General features: G+C 35.6%; 1 protein-coding gene across 1 annotated transcript in view; it reads left to right on the forward strand.

The window, feature by feature from the left end:
• Positions 1-22,692, forward strand: part of SNX29 (sorting nexin 29) — a 97,603-nt gene that overhangs the window by 58,898 nt on the left and 16,013 nt on the right. The window contains exon 20 of the mRNA XM_051810222.1: positions 10,586-10,725. Within this exon, the coding sequence (XP_051666182.1) occupies positions 10,586-10,725 (140 nt within the window). The remainder of the gene's footprint in view (positions 1-10,585; positions 10,726-22,692) is intronic.

The following is a 22,692-nucleotide window of genomic DNA, read 5'->3' on the forward strand; positions in this document are numbered from 1 at the left end:
ATAGAAATGGTTCTGTACTTCCACTGAAGAGGTGAATTCAGGGATTGTCTAAGTGAGTAGAAATTGAGTCAGGTACTTTTCCACTCAGTGCTGACTTGACTGCATGGTATCCTTTGCTTTCCTTTAAAACACTGGATACCCCATATGGAAAGAATACACAGCACTTTTCTGAGATCAGAAGAGTGACTTTGTTGTGACTCCTCAACTGCATTGAAAGAACAATACAGAAACCTAAAATAAGTTTTCTGTCTGGGAGAAAATGTTGAGAGCAACATAATTCATCATTTTTTGCCCATGCAACTCAAGTCTGTGAGCTGTATCTGTAGCCAAATGTTAGTTCAATAAAATAAATGTGTCCCTCTCACCTGTCAGTGACTAAGCTAAATTGTAGATTATTTTATGTACTTTTTTAAAAGTGCATATTATATTAAAAGTTCAAACATTATGCTCATATATTTAGACTGGTACCTATTTGTGTATACATGTATACATGTGTGTGCATATGCAACATCAGACAGCATTTAGGATATATATGAAGTTGGCTTCTGGAATGTATCCTGTAATTCTGCAACTTCTATTCCCCAGCAGCTCTGTCTTTCTCCCATTTATGTCAGTGGAAATGCTGCCTTTGCAGGATGGATTCCCTGGCATTTTGTTCCCAACAGCACAGCTGTGTTTTGTCAGTGTTTGGTCTGTTGGCCTCTTGCTGAAGAGAGTGAAGAGTTTAAGACAGCGTGCAGGATAACTATTTTAGAATTAAAAGGTATAGAAGGTAAAGATTTTATTACAAATACAACGTAGCTTGCTGTTGTGCTTATAATGTTTATTGTTTTTTAGAAGTTTGTCATGTAAAGTGTTATCAGGCTCTCTGTGTGTGTGTGTGTGTCTATGTGAAGTAATTTGAAGCCATTCAAATTAGAGCTGGAGTGATAATATCTCTACTCTGAGGGTTTCACTGGTGTCATTGATGTGCAACCCCTGTCCTGTATTTCCTCTCTGTAAAAAATTGAGGTGCCATTTTCAGCCAGCAGGACCTGTCTATTCAGAGATGAGAACCCTCCTAAATCTGCTTTTTAGACCAGATGATGAGGGAACTAAAGTCCTTTTGGAAAAGGATCAAAGGAGAAAAATCACGAGAGGATCAAGGTTTTTTAAGGAACACACCCCCCCACTTCCATGTAAAGTATGTTTTAAAATAGGAAATGTAACAATTCCTGTTTAACTAGTACATAGACAACAGAAGAAATATGGAATGGTGAAAGAGGGTAATGGTGAAAGAATCTTAGGGAAGGAAGTAAGTTCGTTTTAGATTTGGGTTTGTTTGTGTCTTGGTTCAGCAAAGCACTTCAGGACATCCTAAAATTTAAGTAGGTACTTGACTTGCATTGAAATTGGAAGTACAGATATATGTGCTTTTGTACTTTATGGGCTTTAGTACCTCATAGAAACTATCTTTCATCAGATTAGTTTGTCAGAGTCATACTGGCACGGGGCTCCGAGAAGAAAGTAAAACTTGCAGTTAATGCACTTGGGACAGTGGGTTAAATAATGTTTCTTAGTGCTAAGCTTTGATATCCCATGTCTTCAAGTAGAAATGGTAGAAAATTATGACTCTGATGTTCCAGCATTAGAATATTAATAAAGGAGAAAAGCTTTGGAAATGTAAATCCTTCAGTTATGTATTAAAAATTTGAATTTAAAGATTGCCTTCATTAATGCTTTCTTAATTTTTGGATGATGTAATATAGAAGCTTAAATTCTGTATTATTCTTGATTTTCAAAGTGAGTAGATTTTCATTTTCAACCCTCTTAGTGGACTTAACTAGTGTATTGAGTTATTTTCATACACTCTTTGGCCTTGTGGGCTTTAGGAAAAACTGTAGCTAATATAAATTTGACAGATATATTTGTGCTATAATGTGAGTAAAAAGAAAAGAAAGGGTTCCATTTGTATTGTGTTCAAATCAGGAAAGGAACTCAGATGAATCTTATCTATATAGCTCTATGTGTTAATTCTATAACACTGTTTTTATGGCACTCTAAAGCCTCAAAAGAAACTTTTTCCTCTAAATTCACCATGTTACTTTGTAGCTGGAAAGTTCAATTCTCAAAGAAGCATGAACTTTAAATAGCTGTTGGGATTAAACAAATACCATCTAGTTTTCAAGTATGTAACTTAATTGAACTACCATACAAATAGAAGTAAGAATAATTTCACACTTTGCATAACCATTAAGTTCTCTGGTCACAGCACATCTCTTTACTGACACCGTCACCTGCACACTAAGGGGGAATACAGAATATTTCAGATTGTGAATCCAGATCCTGTGGGTTTTCTACTGCATGAGAGTGCAGTTGATATTTTATGTATACAGCACTAAGAAAAGAGCATTCAGTTCTTCTTCATTTCCATTTTTTTGTCATATCACTATCTAAGAGAAGAGAAATAAGTCAGCAGGAAATGGTTGGCTTTTATATGACAAATACTTTATAGCAAACGCTTCTCATTGTGTGGTGTGAAATGTCTGGGTTACCTGAAGCTCAGCATGAAGGTTAAATCCAGCACAGTGCAGAGCAGCATATTTCATTTTCAGTGGTTTAATTTAAAAGGTAAACAGTTCACCAACTCTTACTTCTCCATCTCTTTCAGAATGTCTCACTGAATTAATCTGTTCATTTGGTGCTCAACTGCACCGTTTCAAGGAAATAGTGAATTAAGTCTTTTTTATTTCAATTTACAAAAATTTGCTGCTAATTGCTGCTGAAGTTTAGGAAGAAGGAATACAGACTGTTTAGGGTCTACAAAACGAAACTTTGCCTGTTGAGGTTTTTTTTATTCTTGCTGTCTTGTAATGCTATAATTAAGAGAAGCAATTTATCCCAAGAAATTATTGAATCTAGAGCCCATAGAAACAGTTCAGATGGTGTTGCTTTACATCATGACATTATGGGGAAAAAAAAGAAAGTCATTTACATGCTGCTTGGACAACTGCTAGATAAAAATATGGCAGTTTTATAACAACTCATGCGTCATTTAGATATTCTAGTAGCCTCCTGGTATAAAATGAAAATATAAAAATAATTTTCTAAATTTATTTCTTATTGTGATGGTGATGCTAAATTACCAAGTTACTTGGATTAATAAACTTCCTTTCAGAGAGACCTTAGCAGGGACACCTGATTACAAAAATAAAAGTAAAACCTTTCTTTTTCTGGATTTGAAATTTTACCCACATTTTTCTCTTTCTGTGCCTGTCAATATGCTTGATTTTACACCCCTCCTCCCTCCTGAAATGTATTGTTTTATAAATATTGGCAAATTTTCATCTTACTTGCTCTACAGCTTTTTGGGCAATTGCTAGTACTAAAGATATTCAGTGTTAATATTTTAAAAAGAAAACTATTGAATGCTTCAGAGTGTGTGAAATGCTGGAGGCTCTTCCTGTATGAAAAATCTGGGTTTTTTCATTGTACCAAGTAAAATATCTTTGCATGAAGGCACAATAAATAATGGGCACTTAATATCAATATTCCCCATTCATTCAATTTTTACTTTAGAAAACAGATTTGTCCTACTGGAGTGCATATAAATAAAATTTCTATTAAAGAAGAATCTAGCTTTTACATGAGAATAAAGTTTTTATTTTAGTACTAGATTTTTTTAAGGGGAAGCATCACTGTAAGCCTACTATATAAGATAAGCTTGTACACTGTAAGCATGGTATGTACCATGTTTCTAAAGGGTTTTGAGGGGTTTTTTTGTTGTTTTAAAGTCAGAGTCTGTCTTTATTGGTCTTCAGGGCATTTTCAAATCTGATTAAATAAAGAAATTAAGAAAGAAAACTGCAGTGTTGTGGGGAAGCACTGAACTGAGACACATTTTAACTAATATTGTTGATAGTTATTACTGTAATATAGGCTATTGAGAAAATGGATCTCAATTTCCTGAACTGTTGTAGTTTGCAGAATCTTCTGAATAAAGTTATAGAGTAGGCTGATAATGCTTCATCTGAGGAGAAAACAGAACCAGGATGTCCCTGTTCAACAGCTGAACAAAGGATAAGCCCTGGGGGTCTTGCAATGGGCTGCAGTTTGTTATTGATGCTTTCTAAAGAACAGTTGATTCCTGACCAGTTGACAAATCAATGCATGGTTGGCATATATGTCTTTAAATAACAAAATATTTAGATGACCCTGGATTCTGTTAGCATAACGTTACCAACTGAGCTCTTTTTCTAACAGTGGCATTAAGCACAACACTAACAAGGGATCAGTTTTAGGTTCATTCTCAAGCAGTGTTTTTTTCTGTTGTTATGTTCTTTCATTTTTAACACGTTTTCTTGAAGAGGATTTTGAGGAAGTTTAGTCTTTTGGAGGGATGATAAATTGCTAGCTTGAAAATGCCAGGTATCTTAAGAAACCTGCTTGGTTCCAGGACTCTGTAAATGCCCAAGCCAATTTAGAGAGGTACAGGACAGGTTTGATTGAGATCTATTACAGGGGGAGAAGAATTTATCAGGCTGGGATTGTCTGTTATGTGAGCAGCTCTACATGTGCTGCAGGAGATGCCTCAAGTCTCAAAAGATTAGAAATGCTGATTAAAATGTTGCAGTTTTCCACATAAATTTGTGTGAGACTGAGGGCATGGCAGGACTGTAGCTCACCCTTAAATGGCTGCCACTGCATGGGTTTGCAGCAATGCCTTTTTCAAACTACTTTATCTGAAAGCATTATTTGCTTTTCTGGTATCTTTGAAATGAACCCAGAGTTGGAGATAGAAATGCATCAGCTATTTTAGTAGAGAAACACAGACTAATAATTACAATTATGTAGTGAATCTCTGTTTAAAGAAAAATAGATTTCTTTTCAGAACTGACAGTTTCTTGATTTCTTCTTTGTACCTCATCCACTTAATTTCCCCTCTGTTCCACTGAACAGTAAATGAACAAAAAAAATCACACACTGGGAAGGGGAAAATGGAAATTTCATGTATTGTATACCCTTGTTATGTTGTGTAATGCCAGCCTGATTCTGCCATACAGAACCTGGCAATTCCAGTATGATGGAAATTTTAAGCTCATGTAGTTTCAATAATTTGGAGATAATTTTCATTTAATGTGGTAGTTTCTGGTATATTTAGTATTGCAAACTGCACCTTCCTAAAAGTTCCATGATGCAGTAGTTACTGAAGGACAGGTGTATTCAAGTCCTATTTTACTGTGACATTTGCAAAGGTATCAATTAGCCTGTAAAAAGTAATACTTGCTATATAACTATTTTTTAATCACAAACCAGTGAGAATGATTCAGCAATTGAATATTTAATTAGCTCCCATTTCTGATTTCATTTTGAGGTTAGTGATTTTGTGCCTCATAAACAGATAAAAACTGATGCAATAATTTTGCTAAGACTGGTTGACCAAGACAGTGAAAAATATTAGACTCCACTAGAATAACCTGAATTATTTTCAGCATTTGCAGGTTCAACTTTGACTAGCACTATTGTCAGCTTTGTTTAGGGTGGGATGCATTGTGTGGTATTAGAGACTGATTAATTAAAGTCCTAAAGCCATATGTCCTTTTATTTTAATTGAGTTGTACTGAGCCCTTAGCTGTTTTGTTGTTTGATTTTGTTTCAGAGGTGGGTTAAATGAGAAGTTATGGTTAGACCATCAGAAGCAGCGTGTTTTATGTTGATTGCAACAGCATCAAACCCAGAATCTAAAAGTGTTTTATCTGTCCCTAACTCATGGCAGGTAACCATGGCAATCATAGCGCTTCCAACAGCTCCTGGAAAATGTTTGAAACATCTTAAGTGAGCTGTCCCATTAATAATGAAGAATATCAGTGTTTTGCCATCTGTTACATACTAACAGTGTATATAAAAGACCAGCAGTTGTGTGAAACAATTTAAACTGCAAGTTGGGATGAACTTGTCTTGCAATGAAGAACTGCAAAATAGTGTAACATAAAATATGGTACCTCTAGACTCTACTTCTTAGTTTTATAGCTTGACATTGCCTTCTAATATCTGAGAGTCTACAAGATTTCCATTATCTATGTTACAATTTTTAGAGATTTGTAATTTGATATTAGCATTTTGCTGTGGGCAGGAGAAACTTGGCATATTGTCAGTCAAACAGAGTTTCATAAAATATTTTGGACAGCATGAATTTCAAATTACAAGTATTTTCCCAGATGTGTTCTGTAACTGCTTCTGTAATCTGGAGCAGTTTTGCTTGTTAACTGAAATTTTGTGGACTCTCAATCAAAAGTGTGTGCTCTTCAACTGTGGGCTAGGAAATAACTTTCACAGTAGTGAGTGCAGAAACAGTGGTAGCTTTATTTTTCAGAAAATATGCCTAAAAATTGAAGGTGAATACTGATATGTTAAGTTTACTCTGCATAAATTGGTGGTAAATGTGACCAACATGGCCTAGAGATGTATATCAGAACCTGGGCATATTTTCCTATAACAGAGTTCCTCTCTATATGGTCCCTTTTCTACTAACAGGGAAAGAGATTCTTAGTCAAATAGGGAGGTCAAATATAACTTGCAAATAAAAAGAAGCATTTATGAGGCAAGGAAGAGATCTTCACTTTATTTCAGAACTCAACTGGTAAATGACTGGCTGAATGATTCCAGACAAGTTCTTGTTAGAGACAAGGCTTGCTGTTTATTCACCTTACCCACTCCATTTCTTCTATACATTTTTAGTTTCAGGATTTGCAATAATACCCATTTGTATTTTTGAGAGCAGGCCTTCTTTTTAACCATGTAAACAGGATCTCTCTTCAGTGAAATCTTAAAAGTTTGTGTTTATCTAAGTAGTGTTACTTTATCTTTCTGTCTATGTGTTTGTTTTTCCAAGAATGAAACCATATAGTCTAACCTTTAATAATGTGAAAAGGTAAGGTTATATGTATTTGTAATTTAGCAAAATTACTTTGTCCTCAAAGTACATTCAAATCAAGTGTACATAAATGTGTATGTTAAATCTGTAAATTAAATCTTAGGGAAAGAGCTTTGCTGTTTTCTATGTGAGTAGATATGCAAGTGTAGACTTGTATTGACAGATACAATCCCATACAGTCACCAAAGACATGGACTGAAAATATGGAGCAGGTTTCACTGATACAAATACAAACCAAAATATTTCACTTTACTTTTTGCTTGTAAATAAGAATAGGAGTTTGTTTACGAGTTGGAATATAAAATACTAACTAGATTTCTGCTGTAGATAATTGGGCCCAATGAAAAGAGGGTAACAGTTACCTTTTTATTATTTGAGACTGAAAAAATTGACCAGGCTTTGAGCCAATTGTGTTTTTCTGTTACCAGTTGTTCTGTTTACTATATTGTGACAAAAACTCTTTATTACTGCAACAGCTTGGCAGTAACAACTGCCTGGTAAAATCATTTCTCTGAGTACTCAACCTGCTGTTGCAAAATGCACACTTAATGATAAAGTGTAGACCCACAACTGAATCATTTTGACCTTGGTTTACATTACTTCTGGTGAGGACAATGGGCCTTAGTACAGAGTACAGAATTTCATGGAATATTGCGTGGTGTTTGTTTTAGAGATCAAATTTATGTTAGGCTAACAGAACATTTTTAACTGTTTTCAGGCTGAGTTTAATTTCTGAGATGTTCTGCCTTTCGCTTGAATAAATGGCAGAAAAATAGCTATATTATAAGCACTAATTTAATCAGCTGTAAACAGCAAAAAATGCGTTTCCTAAGCATGTTCAGGCAGACTTAATTAGAAAACTCCTTTGTGCCATTATTATCTATAGTCAAGGAGATCCTTTACAATAACATAAGGGATAGAAAGTACCTACTTTCAGCATTTTGTTCCCATGTCTATAGCAAAGAGATCCTGCCTGTGAAAGATGTTTTTATCCAAATACATGTGCAGTACAGAAGTCATACTAAGGGAATGCAGCTTCTCTTAAGACCAGGTTTTAACAGAGTTGAAATTACTTCACTGAAAATACTGTCATTGAGGATTTGCGACCAAGCAAACTTAAGAACTGAAAAAGAGCTGATGAATGTAGTACTTAAAAAAAATGGAGATGTTCTTGTGGGTTTGAAAATGTCATTGACAGAAAAGATGAAAGTACAATAAAGGAAGTGCAGTGGAGGTGAGGCCATTCTTTGGAATGGCTCAAAGCTGAGGCTGGGTCTGCACTGGGAACTGGCTTGTAGAGCAAAGCAGTGCTTCTTCCTCTGTTATACAGTCTAGGACTGTATAATATAATATTATTATTTGTATATAGGACATTATAATGTATATGGGACCTGGGGAGAGGATTACTCCACCACTGAAATGGGCTCATGTGCCAAACATCACCACTGCTCAAGTGATTAAAGCTTTCAGAACCAAAGCTGTTCCACAGACTTCTTCTTCCTGGACATCTCCTTTCTTGTCCTCTGCCTCACACAGCTGGTGGTAGCAAATTAGTGTCCCTACCAAGGGGATGGTGTGATAATGTAAATCCTTTGAGAGAAAAGATGGGAATACAAGGCCATTCCTTGAGCCTACTCGAAGAATCCAGTAGGAACAAAAATCTTAGTGAAAAGAAGAAAAATAGTAACACAGATGTTAATTAGTACTGAACAGCACTTTTATTTATTATTACCATTCCATTTTATGATAATATTATGTGTCACCATGTATTAGAATTTTTGCTTTAATGTTCCCAACAGCTTGTCTGGACTTCTGTTGCACACATTTGTCCAGACTCCCTCTGTGCAGGGGCACAGAACAAGCTGGTGCTCAGTTCTGTTCGAGCAGTCACTGTCCTCGCTGGGGGAGGACGGGCTGAGGGACTCTGCAGAGTTGCTTTGCACGAACTTTCAACAGCACAGCTTTGGTTTTTTAGTAAAGCAGGAGTTTCCAAGCGTTTTCAGACTTCATTTCTTCATTTCATCAGTAAATCAATTAGCACTAGAATCAAATCACTTGCCACACGGTTTGTGTGTGGCATGTGTAGGTTGCTGAAAAACAATGTGACTGATAAAAAAGAATTAGCAAGGCACATAATACGTAGGGAGGTTTTATTTTCACTCAGATCCTGATTATTTAACGTGAAACTGGAATGTTGAAACAGGACTGGACATCTGTGTAAGTTCATATAGGTAGAAAACAAAGTAAAATTGGAATATTTTTGAATTTTGTGAACTTAACATAAGCACTACCTAAGATTTTGAAGCCTGTGAGTATGTATGTCTTCAGCAATTTCTTATATCTTATTCTATTATGTCCCTACTATTATGTCTAATTTCTTATTCTTAAAAATATTCCTGTTCCTGGTAACTTCTAATGAGAGACAAGAGCAGAACAAAATGTCAGTGAATGTTCTAGGAACTCTACATCAGTCCTCCTGAATTCCAAGGAGCATCTCTGCTTTGATGATGTCAGTCTGCTCTATCTAAGGAAACAATAATCTCCAGATTTGCATCCCATGCATGGCAGCATGGTCTGAGCCTTCTCCATACAATGAATTTATTCAGTGTTGTCAAATGTATTTATGGTGTTTTGTTGATGGGTTGTCTTTTTTTATTTATTTTTTTTTTCAAGAAACAAGAATTTGTTTCAATGTCTTCTCTTATTGAGATAAATCATACAGGTTGGATAGGCACATCTTCTAGATAATAGTCACCTTTGGGAGCTGTAATTGTCTAATAATAGGTTTGACTTCGTGCCTAAAGAACATACTGTGACATTTAAACCAGGTGATCAGAGCCTGCATTCCTGAGATAGAGCATAAACCATCCAGCACCTGATGTCACTGTAAACCTGTTACAGTTTTATAAGTTAGTGGGAAATGTGTCACCTTTATATCCCAACTCACTGTTGGGATCCCTCACAGGGAAAAAGTTTAAACTAGGTTTGAGTTACAGGGTGCATGACATTTTGATTTTTAGACTTTTAAGTCCTTCAGCAGAATGTGGAGTTCATAGAATTATTCTACTTATTTGGGCCAATGTAGTATAAAATCCTGGCATCTAAAATGCTATAGAAACTTCAGTAAAACATTTTAATGAGAGTTACGATTGTAATATTTAAAAAAGCAATCATATAAACTCCATCACAAAATACTAATTTATTAACAATAATAAAAGTGCTGGAGAATTATTCATCCATTCTAGAGTTTGTGCACCCAACAACTGAAAAGTATGAGTTGTGAGGAAGTTGTGGGAGTAAGTCAGCATTTCCTCCTGCAGAGACTGGTCATTCTGGATTTCAAAAAATGGCATCAATTGTTGTGCCACTGCCTCTGTGCTGCTGCTCTGCACTGCCCGTTGAGATGGCAGTGGTTTATGGTCCACAGGAGACAGGTTCTGCCAGGGAGAGGATTCAGCATCCTGGCAGTGGATGTTTTTGTGAAACAGGTTTTTATTAGGATTCGTGATTTTCCTTTATTTCTGAGGACAGAGTCGAGGGTTTTTTGCATCTTGCCAACATACTTATATAGATATAATAAAGAGACATCATCAAAAGATGAATTTTAGTTACATTATAGAATTGAAAAAGATGTTCTTTGTGCCATTTATGTTTTTTCCTCTCTATTTTTAGGATGCAAAGTTTGTAGAAGAGCGACGCAAGCAGCTACAAAATTACCTAAGGAACGTAATGAACAAAATTATTCAAACTGTGCCAGAATTCACAGCCAATCCCAAAAAAGAGACACTTATTCAGCTGATGCCCTTTTTTGTGTAAGTATCTGTCAAGTACTCAAGAAAATATTAAGCTTTTTTCATCACAAATAATTTAAAATATAATGCCAACATCTCCAAACTCTTTAAAACTGCGGGGTTTTTTTAAATAGAAGTCTTCTGTTCTAATTGTAAGTGCTTTTTTTATATTTAAAGGAATATATGGCATGCAGGGTGTTTTTTTGTTTATTTAAATGGTGACTTTGAATAAAAATCCCAGTGTAAAGCTTTCAGAAATATCTAAGTGACTTCAAAACCTGCATCCGCCTGCACTCTTCAAACACTAGGTGTCTTCATTTTCTTTTCTTTGGTCTTTTTTTAGTGTTGTTTTGCTTCTGTTTGTGTGGGCTTTGTATTGTTTTTAAATTTATTTTGGGGGCTGAGGGTAGAGTACTATTAAGGTACTTACTGACCAAATTAAAAATTCAAGTTGTTGAACTCTTTCTAGCTGAATTTTGCAATCTGCTGACTCATGTTCTGATTTCATTAATGTTAAAGTTGACTATGTCCAGATATAGTTTAACACAGTCATTTGTTAAGAATCTCAAAAGAAACCCTTTGATACACAATCACACAAGGGATATAAGCTGGTAAAATCTTCCCTTTTTGCTTTAAATATCATTCTTTATGTATTTGTAAATGATATTTAGAACTATTTAAGAAATAATATTAATGAAAATTTGTTTTTGTAAGTGGTGTTAAATTTCATAATATTTTGGTTTAATAGTATTTTACTATACACATGAGCTCTCTGTAAACACATACATAAGAACAGGAGGGATCTTTGGCAACAAGCATCACAGTTTTTTGCATTTGGCAGTTTGATAATTCTCAACACATTGCACGAAGCAATGCACTAGAGTGGATTCAAGAATATTCTGTGATATGGCAAAGAGGTTCTGTTTGTACCTGTGAATTATTTCCTTAGAATTTTTTCTCATATAGTAGATGTTTCAACATTCTCTCTGGGAATACTAGTGGGATTCTGGAAAAATTAAGCTGTTGAGCAAAATAACTATATACCTCATCTACAGCAGCAGACAAAATGGCTTTTTAATGCATTTTTCTACTGAGAGATCAGACTCTTCTTCTGCAGCTAGAGCAGCAATATTAAATTAATACAGAGAACTTTTCTAAGATGTGCTCCTTCTGTCATTGTCTGAAAGTATCATCATTTCTAGGCTATTATTTGAACTTTGTCCTTTATTTTCTACCATGACCTGGCACTGTTGGTGATTTAGAAAAGACATCCAAAAGAAAATGCATTTCAGTTCCACTTCATATTGCCAACTTCTCCAGTATTGTCCTTCCTTAATGGATTTTGAGCTTCATCAACAGGAGATCTTGAACATGTTGGACTCTGAAGTGTATATTACATTAACCAGTTGTAACCTTTGTACCATGCCTACCATTCTTCTGTTAGTTTTAATAGTATTTTGTTTAATAGTACTTTACTATGAAACACCGTAAATACATATACTGGTATATTTAATTTGTCCTTTGCAGCACAAATGTATGTACAATTGATAGAATTTTTATCAATGAAAGAGTAGTTACAAAATACTGAGATATTAGTCATAGGACTGTGCTGTAGGGAATAGTGATACCTCAGTCTGGGGGGAAGATTACAGTCTTAATATGCATAAAAAGTCTCTAGGGCATTAGATCTGTCTATTAGGAAGCAATGAAATATAAAATATAAAAATAATTATCTGGTCTTAAAGAGTTTCTTCTGACTGCAAAATTAAATGACCACAATTCAGTGTGAAAATGAAAAATCCCATAAAGGTTATGTCTGATTAGGCTTCCTATAGATAGAAATTACAGGGTCAGTTTTAATTAATCACTTTTAAGATCTGGTTTTGGTCTTAGAATATAATTATGATGAGCAGAACATAAGATGAATGTCTCTAAGACTGAATCCACTGATAATTTAATGCTAGAATGAATATTGCTGAACATTTTTGTTGTGAGGTTGTTCCTTTGGGGATTTCTCCCTTCCAAGTGCAGTGATTCTGTACAATCAGGCACAGATCTGATGAGGCAAAACATTTTAATTGATCTGTCTGAAATAGCCTGCCACTGTTATAAAGGATGAAATTGCTTTTATTTTGAAACTCAGTTACCAGTTTGCAGTACAATAACATGAATCAGTTTGCTGGCATTTCTTTTCATTATTGTATCAAATGCTGGTGGTTAATCATGGAAATGTAATTTGTTTTGAATCTTAATGTTGTGAACTGTCATTAATGTGCTCTTTCTTTCCTCAGTCTTTATTGCTTATAATCTCAGTTTGTATATTTTTCAGTTTTAATACTTTATTAGCTCAATCACAGGATTGGTCAAAGATTTTCCTTTATAGTCCACTTTCATGTCTTAATGTAAAAAATAGATTCTGGCTCTGCTAATTTGTGTGTTTACATGCTGAATGACTAATTCTTTGTAATAATAAAACCAACATCACAGGATAAATTTTCCAGTCCATGTGGAGCAAAACCTAAATCAAGATTTGGCACTGCTGAATTAGGTTGCTACATCTGCTAGCTGGTGAAGGCCTGTCTGTTAATACTTACTTAAATTAACATTTATTTGCACTCGTGATTGGTACATTATGGATAAACAAAACTTGTTATAACAAGTACACTTGTGTTTTAATCACATTTTTATCAATATGAAAAATATCACACACCTTAGCTCTTTGTAAATACATACATAAGAACAAGAGGGATCTTTGGCAACGAGCATCACAATTCTTTGGCCCATATAATTGAGTCTTCAACATAAATCACCACCATAGGCTATATGATTTCAAGTAGGTAAAAAGCTAAAAGCTGTAAACACATGGGAAAAAAATCTCTCAAATGTTGTGATGGTCCATTTTTCTGTCTCTGGTTTCTGTATCAATTGCCCTCATTTTTTAAAAGATAAAGATTTCAGCCTGATGTGGGGATTGGCTTAGTGATCTCCAGAGGTGCCTTCCAACCTCAAAGAGTCTGTAAATCTATAATTCTCCAAAATCTTGACCTGCAATCTTAACCTGAGTTGTGTGCTACATAAACCCTGCACAAAGAAATGTTGGCCAAATATACAGCTGGTCACAGAATGTTCTGCGTTAACAAAAAAAGTCTAAACAGTGGGAAACTACTAAAGTACATACTGCAATTTGTGGTTCTGCAGTGCTGATCAAATAAGAATAGTGCCACTTTACTGGTTCTTTTGCATTGGCCAAATGTTTGGATTAAAATATATGCAAGAATGGTATAAACACAGTTTTGTGAATATTTTCACAGATGACTGTGCTGAGTACTTCTTTATCTCATATTCTAGGCCACAGCTACAAGTTACAACAATTTCTAAATAACAATTACATGTTCTGCTGAGCTGCAGAACTGGACATTTATTCTCTTGTGGTAGCTGCTCAAAAATAGGCTCTAAGAAAAGCAGAGAATCTGCTCAGTAAATCATCAGCAGGTTCTGCTGTCTGCGGGATGTATTTGAACACCAAAGGAGTCATCAGTTCTCCAGGATGATTAGAGGACTGTAATTTTCTAAAAAATATGTTGTCTTCATTTCCCTGGGTGACATTACTGGCAGCATATTTGTTAGCAGAAGTTGTGTTCTTACGTGTTTTGTGTCTGTTGTCTTTGAGTCACGAAGTTAAATCGAAGTGAAAAAAAAAATAATCAAAATTTCTACCTCTTTCTCATTTTCTAAAATACTTCTCCCCTCCTGGAAGGTAAAGTCATGAGAAATGTGATAGAGAGACAGAGGTGCCACCTGACAGGCAAACTCCAGTGCCAACCAATAAGTCATTCAAAAAAAATGTTGTCCTGGGAATACTCCTCTTAGATTTATTTAGCACTGAGCAATGTGTAAAGCCAAGTATCTGCTTTTGGTTTTGCAGACAACAAAGTGAAACTATTTTGGAAGAATAGATCATTGTTCTTAATGGGTTCAAGAACTTGATGTGGATTGGATTTGAGGTTTTTTCTTATCATCTCTATTTCAGTTGCACTCATCAGTGTGTCATTGAGAACATTTAAATGTGTATATTAAAGGTATGAGAGGTAAAAAGAACATTAAATTCTGTACAATACCATTGCTAGTATTATAATCAAGTATAAAGGAAATAAATCTTTTAGGAAAATTACTGTGAGGTGCCTGTGGATGTTGTATCTCTGAATCATTTTAAAGACATTGGCAATGGACCCTTTCAAAGTTAGTTTTGGGATGTTTTAGAGGGATGAAACTATTTACTCAGACCTAAAGCTAAGTACAGATTAGTGTATCAGTTCTGTTCCATCCAATAGCTTCATTTCTCCATGAGGGACAGGTCATGTACAGCAGATGTGGCACTGTTTTAGTGTAAAGAATGAACTAAAACCTCCTCACAGAAACATCTGTAGAGTATTATTTTAAATAAGATCTTTGAATACATAGACATGAATATATTTACATATGGAGCCAGAGGTACCAGGTGTTCTGCTGGTTTTGCACCTTCAGGTAAACAATGAGATGAAAAGCAAACAAGCAATCCCTGAAATACTGTAAAACAATACTGCTGCAAAGGAAGGAAGTTTTAAATAGAATTCTGAATATCTTAAGTTCTCAAAACTGAGTTGGTGATGGCACTTCTTCCAGTGCTCAGGGTACATATCTGTGCCTTCTCCTGGGGTAAATGGCACAGCATTCAGCTGATGAGTCCCAAAGTGCTGTGGCCAGTGGCCAGATTTGTGCTGGATTGCATCCTCTGAAGTGGCAGCTTGTGTTATCAACTTGGCACTGAATGACTTCAGTACCTCATCAAATTTACATCAACAAACTGGAAATAGCATTTGCTTATGTGTGGGACTTTTAATTAGTAAAGCACCTCCTAATGCCTGAAACATGCTAATGAAACCAATTTATTGCTATGTTAATTGATTGATCTACTTATAAAACTATGTAGAGACATTACACAATATTTATCTTTCAATAGAACTGTGTTGCCAAGCACTGATGATTGTTGAAGCAAAAATATCTTAGATACCTCAAATTCAATGAGCATGTTTAGATAATGCAGGAAGTTTTATTGCAAAAAGGTGATATTCTCCTGTGGAGTTTTTGTTGATGATAAAATTAGAATATTTGCATTTGAGTGGATTGTTGTGAACAAACATAGAGTTGTCTCACTGTTATTCTTGGTTTCTGCATTCCTCACTTTGTAACTGACAGTTTTGGTTTTAGTCTTTCATAACCTATGATGCTTGACATCAGACTTAAAAAAAGCATCCTGCCTGTTTTGATCTGAGTGAAATGTGAAGAAGTAGGGCAAAAATTGTTTGGTCAAAGCATATGAAAATTCATACTTTCATCTCTTTTCCTTCTGCAAGAATTGCATGTTGCACTGTCTTTTATTTTGTGTTTTGGCACGTATTGGCACTGAAAATGTGTATTAATGGCATTCTACAAACATCTTAAATTTTCCTTTCCCCTGCTCTGGGTAGTTGAGAGGGTTTATGAATGTTAGAGGAAAAAAGAGGAAGGAAAAAATATATCAGGAAGAATAGAAACAGTGATAAAGAGGGCAAGAAAATGCAGGAAGAGAGAGGCATGAAATGCTTAGCGTTAAAAAGAAGATGGTATATATATGGGAAGGAACTATGGATAAATACTGGTACTTCAGGCTAACTAGAAGCATGTGGCTTTATAAAGCTAGTTTTATCCAAACAAGGGAAGATGGTGTTATGGAGTGTAGTTTTTCACTTTACAAGTGATCTGCCTGGGGTTTGACAGGCTATTTGTGAAATAATTCAAGCTTTGTACAGGACATTAAAAACTGACACACTCTCCCAGGGATTATTCAAGTCTGTCAGGGAGCAGTTGTTGCAGCTCTGCTGCTCCTTTCCATGTGGTAAAGAACTGTCTTGCATCCTCTGATTTCATTCTGAAGGTTTGCAAAATTATTTCTTACTTTATTACCAGTAGTTTGTCTTTTTAAATGGTCAGAATAAATGCTAAAATCTATGAACTGAGCTAGGGAAGGAATTATCTGTGGAAGGTGATTGTGTCCATAATGCAAAATTCTAGCATAGTTTTATTCATTTGTGTGGGAAAGACGTTGCAGAAGAGTTAAGGAAACTCTGTTTTGACTTCAGTACATAACTGAGCAAATCTTTGCTTATCTTTGAGGATTTTTCCAGCACACTTATGTTGACTGTGTGTATAGAAAAGCACTGCCTTGAAATACTTTTGGAAGATGCTGGGAGGAACAATGTATCTGTACTGGCAGGAAATTTTGATTACCCTTCTCTCTGTTGATCCCAAGGGACAGTTTGCAGTACAGAGATGCCATTAAAAATACCGTAGAGGGAAAAGCTCCTTCATCTGGTTTGTGATCAGAGCAATGAAATATCCAAACTCTGTGTGGTTTTCTTAGTTATTTGTTTCTCTCATCTGCATTTCTATAGGTTGTATTTCTTTTTCTATCAGTTGTTTCTTTAAGAGAAATTTGCCAGCAGTGCCCAATGTAATTTAGTTTTATTCAGGTGAAAGTCTCTTGACTCCTGCCCACAAGTTTTCTTGCTTTTGATCCCAGTTTGTTGCTCTCACTTGAATTTTCTCAGTGTTTCACTTTTAAGGCACTACTGAGTCAGAAGTGTTTCAGTATCCAGTAAAAGTACAATTGAAAACACTTTGTCCTGCAGATATGGGTAATATTGAAATTATTACAGAAACACATTCCTCTAAGCTCACCCTAATGAAACCCCTCAGTCTCGTGGTGTTCCAGGATTAAGACCCCTCAAAGAAAAGGTGGTGGTTGTTCATTTGGCTTGGTGTGGTGCTCAACATACCTGGTGTCACACAGCAGCTCCATAATACTGAAGGGGTTTATGTATTATATTTATTGCCTCATTATTGAGTCTTGCCATTAAAACAAAAATCAACTTCACTCTCTAATACTATGACTTACACTAATTACCATCTCAATAAAGACAGTGAGATTTGCTTTGCAAAGTTAATTGCTATGAATTGTTCAACAGGCCTCACAAGTAGGTATTTATGAGCGTATTTCCATAAAGTAGATTTTTGTCATGCTTCTTTATATTCAAAGTGACCTTTACAGTGCTTATGAGAAGAATAATTTAGTGTATACTGAACTAGAATTACTCTGTAGTCACCATTGGAAGCATTTGAGGACTGGTGATCTTTTACAGTTGCTTCAGAATAAACTCATGTTTAATGCTGCCTGAGAAAATAAGGATTGTGTCTAAAATTGTTGAAACAAATGAGGGAGAGGCCATGGTATGAGATTTCTTTTGCATGTGTAGAAATGTACAAGAAATGTTCTCCTTTGCATGGTTTGAAAAAATGGGGCAAAAATGTAAAGCAAGTAGATCGACAGGAACAGTCAAAAAGCACTTTCTGTGTTGCTGTTGGCAGCTCACTGGTGTATACTGGTTTCCCCTATAAACACACAACCTGTAAAGCTCTGAAGCAGATGGGGGTTTTGTTGAAAAAACCATGGTCAGTGTTACAGCAAACCAGTTCTGTACAGAAGGAGCTTTTAACTGTGCTCTGCTTTTTCTGATGTTTGACTCCCATCTGTCTTTTGCAAGGAATTGGCTGGATCCAGGATGCTCTGGAATGTTTTTTTTCATAGGGCCCCACAAACTCTATCATCACTTTCTATCATTTTCTCCCCCAGTTAACAACAGGCTTTGTAATGAAAGATCATTCTGAGAGAAGATTTGTCATTCTCAGTAGCATTTACTTCTCCTTTCAGTCTTGCTCTTTTCCTGCTTACCAACAAACTCAGCAAATCCTCACAGAGACAGGGTTTCTAAACTGTGCAGTTTATCTCCCCAACATGCTTAAATTTGTAGCAGTGCAAGAAGAGGTTAAGATTTTTCTCATAACAGAACACACAGCCAGTTAAAGTTTTGTGTCATTACAGCAGTGATCCTGTTTCCTTGGTTACAGGCAAGTCACATGCACTCCCTTGTTAAAAAGTGAACTCTTTATATATTCAGGCATTTCTGTACTGCAGCAGGTGTTTCTGAAATTGGTAGCAAAAAATGGGCTCTAGAGCCAGGAGAGAAAGTTTCAATTTTGAGGTTGGGCAAAATAAGGAGAATACATTTGTAATTATTTTCTTTACTTGGCAAACAACATAAAATTGGACCAGAAAAATATAATCTCTGCCATCTCTGTTTTTTTTTTTTGTCTTACAGTTCTCAGCACTTATTTTAAATTCACATTTTCAGTTTTCTCTGCTGGGATTTTTACAGCAAACAATAGCCTTATAGCTAAGAATCATGCTCGTTAAGACCAGAAAATGTGAAATATAAATATCATCCATTCCCAAATATGTCTTACACAGACATGAAAGTCAGTTTGTAGAGCAAGACAGATATTTAAAACAAAGGGGGCAACCATTTGTTATTTTAGTAGAAAGAGGTAACTGGTAAGTTTTTTATATATTTAGCCATTGTGCTGAAAGAATACATACAAGAATGCATACAAGAATACTCTAAGCTGAAAGCTTAGAGTCTAAATGTGAATCAGTTCATTTTCTATTGCCCATCCACAAAACCACCCCATTCCTGTCAGCACCTTCCTGCACATTGGCCTGTCTGGCAAGGATTTGCCAAAGTGGGTTTGGCTGGCTAAATCAGAAATGTTTCTAATTATAAACACACACACACAAAAATCCTGCTTCTATTTTGTCCATACCTAACTCATAAACAGTGGATCCAATATTTTTTAAAGCTCTTTGTACCAGTTTTGGATCTGGAACAAATTTTTGCATCCTGACTATGAAAAGAGGAATGCTAGAAATGTTAATATAGTTAAGTGTGCAGGACTTCAAAGTACTGTCCTCATTCTTGATAGCATGAAAGCATTTTACTGTGGAATAAGGTATAAACAATCAGTTTATTATTTTTTACTTTCAGCATTGTTGACAGCCATCTTAAGACCTTTTCTTTGTAGTGTGGCATGATTTTCTTAAGTGAATAAAAGAATAAAGATGTTCTTGTCAGGCTGTCCATATGATAGCTGTACCTGACATTGAAATACAGAATTACTGCACGTTTCTTGTAAGCATTGTGGTTTTCTACCAATATTCTGTCTTTATTCTCTTCTTACTGTCTATCAGCACTGGTTAATATATTTAATTAGTGACATATAGGAATAGAATTTAACCCAAGAATATGTAATTATCATAATGTGTTAGGGATTTTTTTAAATTTAATTTTAATTTAGTTTAAATTAATTTATCAGCAGTGCTTAAAACCAGAGAAGTCCAGATTGCAACAGTAGGCAGTTGTTCACCAGAGCTGTTTTTTTAACTGGAGTGACTTGTTCAGTAAGAAGTTCTGAGTGAAGTTTTCAGCCCAGAGAAATGTACTGAAAATGCTGGAATTTTTCACAAAACATATTTTGGAAGGTAGAACAATGGAATAAAAATGTGTCAAATATTCAGTAGGGTTTCCTCACAGAGCTTGGGCAGTCCAGTGTCACGCTCTGATCGAGGGCTGGGTGGCTGAAAACCTCAACAGGGAATTGAGGTTTATATTGCAATAAAGAAAATGTGAAATGAGGGCAAACTGAAACATGAAGTAGGTGAATTGGTTTAAAGAGATAACTTGATTTGGAGATTGTCAATGCAGAGAAGAGAAGGGAGAGAGAATTGGTTTACATGGGGAGCTGTGGGAATGATGATCCCTGGGCAATAGATGTTTGACTCAGCTCTGTAGAATCAACTCAGCACAGCAGTTTGTTGAGAGAAGAATTAGACATAAAGAGGAGCAAACAACAGCTGGGAAAGGATTGGCTGATAGTGTCATGGCTGTTGATGGGAATTATTAAAGGAAGAAAAACTGGAGAAGGTAGGGAATGCAGGAATAAATGAGTAGAGTGAGAGCAAAGGAGTGCTGTGAAGTGTAACAATCAAGAGACTGAACGGAACAGTTTGGACTAAATGAAGAGAATGTATGTGGAAATGAGGTGAAAAAGGGAAGATGGTGGTAAAGAAAGTAAAAAAGACAATATGGTAATACTCAGGGGATTTATTTTCCTTTAATGGATTTTGTGCACACACAAAAGAAGCCATTTCTTTAGAAGTGATTGGGTTTTGCTCTCATTTTTTGAAATGGCAGTGGTAGCTGAACTAGAAACAAAAGACCTTCACCATAGGCACAGACTTTTTACTCAACATTATGTAGAAGGTATTTTGTCTTTTGAAACAAACCTTGAAAAAAAATATACATGGGTGATTATGCTGGTATTTTAGAATATTCTTATTGTGTGTAAAGTTTCAACTCCACGTAGGATCTTGGGGTGAGAAGGTCTGGTGCAAAGAACACTCTGCATTCAGTTGTTACTCCATGTGTAGGGCAAAGTAAATGTTTGGCAAGAGGAGATTCCTCTGTATTGGGAGTTTGATCAGCTTGGTGGTTGTTTGTTGTACCTGTTCTGTGGGTACTGGGACAAAACTTTGTCTTCCTTCCTTTAATCCTCAGGTCTATAAGCTTGTATTCTTTTCATACCCTCAATATATTTTTGCAAAGTGCCTTCAGCATAATTCAGGATGATTTTTTTTTTTTGTTAGTACTAGAAACTTGGAAAATGCACAAGTAAACATCTTTTGTCTTCAACTTCATACTTTTAAATCAATTTTTGCTCATGGAAATATTTAGTAGATTCTAAGGTAATTTATATGTTCATTTTTATCCCTCCATGCAGCAGTTTATGTACTCTATTCATCCTGAAACCCTAGAATCTGTATTTGTATTTCTTCAGTAGGAAACATTTTCTTTGTACAGTTCTAAAACTCTCTTGTCACTGTTTATTGTTATCAGTATAGTGTAAGTGGATATATGAAATTGAGAAATGTGCATGTGTGGGCTATATGTGAATACTCACAAAATTAAAACTTGATGGCAATTGTAATGATATTTAAAATGCAGATATTTGTGATATCATCTGTAGCAGGCTACTGTGCTCACACTCTAGGCCTAAGGTGTGAACTCTGTGGAAAAATAGAGGAAAGTGAACAAAACAGAACCATTTGTGAGGTAAAGCAAGAGGCTCCTCTTCTGGGTGCCGTGTCCTGGTTGTATCTGAGTGTGGCTCTGATTCACCGTGGCTCTGTCAGTCCTTTAGTTGTGTTGCTGCTCAGTCTGTGCACAGAGCACAGGCTCGCCCAGAGCCTCCAAGTCTGCCTGTCAACTCCATTTACCAGCCTGGCTTTGTTAAATGAAGTCTCAGTGAGAGCCTGAGATTGATGCATTTGTGGTTCAGCAGCTCTGCAGTGGGTTAATGTGCTGTTTGTGTTGGGTTTGTCTCCAGGTACAATGCCACGGTGCTGGACTTCAATCTTGGGTAAAACAAGTGTGCATGTTTTAGTTCTCATGCAAAATGATAATCAAGGGTTGCAAAGTATAACTGTGAAAATTGTTAAGCACAAAACAATGTATATAAATCTCTCCATTAACCTCCTGGTCTGCACCTGATTGCTAACAGTTATAAAACAATAACTTTCAAAATGTTTACATTTGGAAGAGGTTGACATCTCTACAGGTTTGTTAAAAACTTTTCTTGTAAACATACTTCTACTTGAATACCTAAGAAATCTTACAGGGCATTTCCTTTCTTCCTTCCCTTCAAATAATAGTAATTATCAGTTTCAGATTTTTTTTTTTTGTCATTAACAGGTATACACGACTTGTAAAGGAAGCTGAGTCTAATTCTCTTGTTTGCAATGTTCTAGTTATTTCTTTTTACAATATAAACCAGTTTCTGTCATGATTGCTTGAGCAGGATTCCTTTAAGAAAACTGCTCCAATAATATACCTAATTTAATGAAAAAGAGTTTTATTTTCTATGTATTATCCTGCTTTTTCTAGTAAATGGATCTAGACATGTCTGGGCACTTTATTTCCTAGTTATCTTCTCTGTCTGTAACAATTTGCTCCATTACTC

Source organism: Manacus candei, unplaced genomic scaffold (genome assembly GCF_025592945.1).
Source record: "Manacus candei isolate 608988 ecotype Guabito, Panama unplaced genomic scaffold, ASM2559294v1 h1tg000002l, whole genome shotgun sequence".
In the NCBI taxonomy this organism is placed as follows: domain Eukaryota; kingdom Metazoa; phylum Chordata; class Aves; order Passeriformes; family Pipridae; genus Manacus; species Manacus candei.